Here is a 5,494-nt window from a genome sequence, read left to right on the forward strand (position 1 = left end):
GCTGCACCATGTACTACCTGTTTATAAACATGTCGGCTCAAACCCGATACATTTATTAATCGGGCCAGTGTAAGTCGGGCCATGAATGTGTCAGACTTGGCTGGACCTACCGATGCGGCCCTGGAATGACTGTTGGGACACGTGTCCCTCTGAGGGTGACCGGCGACGGGCGACGGGCGACGGGCGACCGGCTACCGGCGACCAGCGACCTCTAGCCATCAAAACAAACTCTTCTTTTTTACATTATTTCAATCCAACAAAGAAATCCCGCCAAAGAAAAATCCCCAGCCACTTCGGTTCTGTAAAATCTCGAGTGGTGGAGAATATCAACTCAGAAGTCCAGCAGGGTAGTTCACAGTATCCCGGAAAATGGCGAATTTTGGATCCAAAATTAGACAATCACCTGCTAAAGCTCCTTCAATCGTTTCAAATGCAGGTATATTTCCAAGATCGTCTGTTTAAATTCAAGAATTTTATTATTATTTCCTGCTTCATCGATTTCCTAGGTGCGATTTATTTCCCCAAAACTTGCAGATTCCAACAGTTCACAGCGTCTGTGATTGAAACTGCAATTATTCTCCGCATGAATAATTTTTCTTTTTTCAAATTGAAGCCACCAAATATTAAGAGAATCCTGAAAAAATTGGAACTATTGTTGCTTAGGTCACTGACGTTTGATTTAAAACGGGAAAAATACGTTGAATTACCGATCTCAAACGTAAATTTTGCTTCAACCGAAGGCATTTAATCGATCTATATATTTTGAGTAATTTTCTCTCAATTCATTTTATTTTCCATGTCTTTTGGATTTGGCTGAAACCACTTGCTTTGAATTGGTGAGAAATGAATGCTGTGCTTTTTAGTAACTGACAAATAAAGCCTTACATAGTCTAGAGCTATGGAACAGGATGGTGCAGAGATAAACCATACTGAATTGTGTGGAGTTAAAATTTCTCTGTGTCACTAGATGAGTGTTCTATGGAGCCTTTTTGGTGGCCATAATACTGGTCTATGAATATTATTCCACTGATACTACTTATACTGCTATTACAAATATGCAATTGCCTTGCAAATTATTCAAGATTAAAAAAATATTTCGCGGTCAAATAAAGAGATCTGTATTGAGCATTGCGACCAGGTTTTCATGATTTTCAAGGAATTCATGTGATTCTGAGATACATTGCACATTGAAGTTCACCAGAGGAACTTTCTTCTGCTCCAGCAAAAATAACGCTATGATAGCATCATATTCACATATGATATAAACGTATCCAATCCCAGCTCTCATGGATAGAGCGAGGCAATATTAATTTGGTTAAAGAAGAGCTGGACATGCTTGATTGGGTCAACATATTTATGTCTCTGCATTTTTTGGAAGCAGAGGGGAGTAAATCTTTCTGACGTGGGAGCTTTAAGAGGACTTACACAGAAATGTGCAGATTTTATTTCATCTGGTTTAGGAAATCGGACAAAACACCAGTTCTCTTTTTTTTTGATGAACAAGGGGATTTAAGGTTCATATTTGACCAGGTCAATATTAGAATTTTATTGAATACGGACTGGAAGTGATCAAGTAAGATGAAAGAAATAGTTACAGGATCATCAGTCCACAGAACGGATTGCAACTTTTTTGCTTTCAATTTGGCTTCACTTTCTGATGGGATTAAGGAAACTTGGAAAATGTGACTATGTGACTATCCCTATCTCCTTCATGAACCGAATTTGAAATGGTTTGTGCTACCACTACGAATTTTTTGGTACTTATGATTATCAAAATTACAGGAATATTTTGAGCATATATTGTTCGGTGACTTCTCTACTTTGTTTCTTTAGAATTTGATTACTTTTTCCGTCGTTTCTTTACTTATTACCCCTTCTTGGTGAATGATAATACTGTGAGCTGAAAAGTGAGAAAATACAGCCCAGAAAGGAATATTACATAAGTTTTCAATAGACCTAAACTAATCTGAGAGGTGAACAAGTGGGAAAACGTCCAGGTTTTCTCTTCTAGGGAGGAGAGATGATAATCATTATACTTGTATCTTCCTCAAAAGGAGATGTATTGAAGGTTAATATCAAAATCATTAAGCTTATATATTGGTTATTGGTCTGAGAGTGATGAAACTCATTAAAACTATTAATCATGGAAGAAAATGCACAGACTTTACCATCCCTTCAAACATGTACTTTTTTCCTTTCTATACCCATTCACTCATAGATAAGATTCTGAGATTATTGTAGATTCATAGGGTAGAAAATCCTTTTATGATAGCGAGCAAGTTGGGTTTACCTTTTTAGGAGAGAGAATTTTGCTAGAGTGGTATCAGGAAGATAGTGGCTAAGGATGCTTAAGCGGTATGAGGAAGATAATGGCTAAGGACTGAAACCAGGGATGGGTTGAAGAAAGAGTTGGAAGAGAGTGATTTGGGCTCTCGTTGGTGGATATGTGGCACCACTGACATCCTTAATGCACTGTTTTTAGTTTAATTATGAAAGGATATTTTGTGCTTCTTTGCATCAAAATACTTGTTCTCGGCTTGTTTTTATTATACATTCTCCTCTGCTTGTTTTTATCATACATTCTCCTCCCACATCACAGAGTATTTGTTCCATGGAGATGAGCACTGCTCCTCCGTTTGTTTGACATACTTCTTGATTCTCAAGTTTTGCTGCTCTATGGATTTTAAATTTGTAGACTTTTGAAGTTACTCGATTCAGCACTTTGAGAATCATATTTATGTGGTTTCCATTTCAAGTTACTGATTTTAGCATTTTTGAAAGCTCTGTGACCTTGTGAGTTTAACATTGTTTTTGGAACCACATGCTTTCCTAACTTTGGCTAGTAATTGAGACTGTTTTGTTTTTGCAGGTTGTGGTGGGGTTTGTATGATGAGCAACCTATGGAGGGATGAACAGCACCCATCCTTCATTCACTTCATTTCATCCTTCCTCAATGCAAATTCCTTTAGACTCAATATTGTCCCTATAGCCTCTGTAATTTTCTGAGTTGCTGGTCTAATAATGTTTGATTAGGTTTTCTGTAGAGTTGACTGGTCCTTACCCTATTTTGGGACTGGACCATTGCTTTAATGGTTCAATCAATGACAGACCTGCTCCCAACCTGTTCTGGCTGGTAATGTGATCATTTAGGAAATAAGCCAACAGGTTGTGGAATTGATCCACCCTTTTCAGTGTCTAGGTGAAAGGTCGAATGATTCGTGTAAAATGTTTGGGGACCCCAACGATTTTTGTGACTTATTTGCCACTAAGCTGTTAAAACTTAATTGTAGGATTTCATTTTCAACTGTGGGGGACTATCTGTAGCATTTGTTTTCGTGACAAATTGGGATTGCAACAATGTCACTCCGATTTTTAGCAGGTAGGCTAAGCCTTGAATTTATTTTGTCCTTGCGCTCTCTCTCTCTCTTTGACTTTTCTCTTTGATATCCTTTTTTTTGCAGGGTACAGAAGCTTAAGGGGCAGTTTGGGCATCTTTATGCTGTTGTCACACTCCCAACAAAGGAGCAAAATGATTCATTTGTTCACTCTTACTTCGAGTGAGTTTTGAAACACTTGTGCCCAAACTATTACGTTCATAATGTGGCGTGGCTTGGTTTGGACTCTGGATACTTTTGGGGTTACTGTGAAGGTATGGAATGGAGCCTGGAAGGCCAACATTTGTGCCCGTTCGGGACATAGAGATGGGATTTGAGAAAATTGTGAACATCGCTCATGCCCGTGGGGGTAAGAAATGTAAATCTCTAGTTCATCTGAAGTAACATTTCTTGTTAGTTTTTATTCTAAAGTGTATCAATATGCATCTATGGTTCAGTTTGTAAGCAGCAAGATGCCATCTCAAAGTTGAAGGTTGAGGTCTGTTGGTTCAGTTTTTCTTTTAAAATTTCTCTTATTTCTTTTACTTTCTTGAAACACACCCCCACCACCCCCACCCCACCCCAAAAAAAAAAAAAAAAAAGAAAGAGAGGAGAGTACCTGATAAGTGATTTGTTGTTTGTTAAGAGGGAGAGGTCAGTGCAGGGAATGGAGGCCTTCATCAGAGTTGCCATGTCCATACCTGGCATTGAGAACCATGATGCGCAGGCGGTAATTCACTATTACCATTTACCTTCACATATTTGTACAATTTGCACAGAAAAAAGATCAGAAACCAGAAACAGGTGTATCACATCCATGAGATATCATACATTGCGTATTATTCTGACCTTATAAAACCAAAATTATCTTAAAAATATTGAACTTCTTTGGACAGTCTGTAGGAACTTTGGAAAAGGTTCTTGAAAGATTCCATAAACATGATGCTTTATGTTAATCCAGTTATGTAATTTTATATTTGGTGCACTGTTGGATTTTCACTATGACATCATTGCTTGATTTGTTTGGATGAATTCATTTTCCCTGGAAAAAAGTTAGTTATTTTTTCCTTTATTCTTGATCATTGTAGTGTTGTTCTCTTTTGTCTAGCTTAACCAAACTATTGGTTCTATTCAAGCAATATCAAGAGCATCAAAGGATAATGTTTTAGAGAACACAGATCTTTCAGCAGACAAGGCAGAGATGGTTTCAAGGTTTTTTAGAGATCCAAAATATTATCTCAGTCCCAAAATTAATTAGTCGGGGAGGTACTTTTCATCACGTCACCTCAGATGAGCTCAATCAGGTGATCTCTTTGACTTCAGGCTGTTCATCTTTGATATTTGTCCCTCAGAGGTTTTATAGTGAGTCTGACGATGGATTTAAATTCTGGATCAGCTACTAGGGGATTTTCAGACAGGAGGTGAGAGGCCCAGAGCATCTCATTACCTGAAGTGAGTTATTTCCTTCTTAAATAACTAATAATTGTGCCATGGAGGAGACTTGAACAAGGAACCTATACAGGTGGCTAATCCTTTCGGATGATCTTTGAAAGTTGGGTGATCTGGATCCATCTTGTCAACTTCAAACTAGGCACGGGCTGTTAAGACTTAAGATGTTTTTCCTGTTGCTATTAAGTGATAGCGTCAAATCTACATTCAATTCAATCCGAAACAGATCTTAGGAGACAAAAACACTGGGTTACCATTGAGAGGAACATTAGGGGCCAGCTTGTCTTCATATGTTTGAAACTTGAGACCTTTGTTTTGCTCTGAAATTCTGTTGGTGCTGATTACCATTTTCAATGGAAAAAGATGTGCTGTCTCTGTGCAATCTGTCTAATTTTTCTCTTGCTTAGTGTTTTTATTTTTAAAATCCTTCCTTCACTAATGATTTATCATATGTCATCAGTGTACAAGCTAGGTCATTGAATCCTAGCTGAATCGAGTCCAACTGTTACAAAATCTATATTGCTTGTTGTCTATGTCTTTGTGAATGGTTTCCTTGATTTCTTACTTCGGTGGGCTTTTCTGTTCCTTCCTCTTAGGTCAAAGGTTCCAACTTTGTAAGGTCTTAAGCTATTGAGGAGAGCAATTTAGCTGTCCACTTCTGGTGGACCCAT

At 38.0% G+C, this 5,494-nt stretch overlaps 1 protein-coding gene across 1 annotated transcript; it reads left to right on the top strand.

The window, feature by feature from the left end:
• The first annotated feature begins 242 nt into the window (after nucleotides 1-242).
• Nucleotides 243-5,211, top strand: LOC122076064 (protein PARTING DANCERS). Its single transcript, XM_042641346.1, has 9 exons — nucleotides 243-436; nucleotides 2,870-2,994; nucleotides 3,291-3,379; nucleotides 3,462-3,557; nucleotides 3,650-3,744; nucleotides 3,833-3,873; nucleotides 4,021-4,104; nucleotides 4,483-4,678; nucleotides 4,771-5,211. The coding sequence occupies exons 1-8, from the start codon at nucleotides 370-372 to the stop codon at nucleotides 4,630-4,632; spliced, it is 747 nt and encodes a 248-aa protein (XP_042497280.1). The 5' UTR covers nucleotides 243-369; the 3' UTR covers nucleotides 4,633-4,678; nucleotides 4,771-5,211.
• The last annotated feature ends 283 nt before the right edge of the window (nucleotides 5,212-5,494 follow it).

Source organism: Macadamia integrifolia, chromosome 4 (genome assembly GCF_013358625.1).
Source record: "Macadamia integrifolia cultivar HAES 741 chromosome 4, SCU_Mint_v3, whole genome shotgun sequence".
Lineage (NCBI taxonomy): Eukaryota > Viridiplantae > Streptophyta > Magnoliopsida > Proteales > Proteaceae > Macadamia > Macadamia integrifolia.

Coding starts and splice junctions, on each gene's coding strand:
- LOC122076064 (XM_042641346.1), top strand. CDS start 370: ATGGCGAATTTTGGATCCAAAATTAGACAATCACCTGCTAAAGCTCCT. Junction 2,995..3,290: donor ATATTGTCCCTATAGCCTCT/GTAATTTTCTGA, acceptor ACTTAATTGTAG/GATTTCATTTTCAACTGTGG. Junction 4,105..4,482: donor AGAACCATGATGCGCAGGCG/GTAATTCACTAT, acceptor TCTTTTGTCTAG/CTTAACCAAACTATTGGTTC.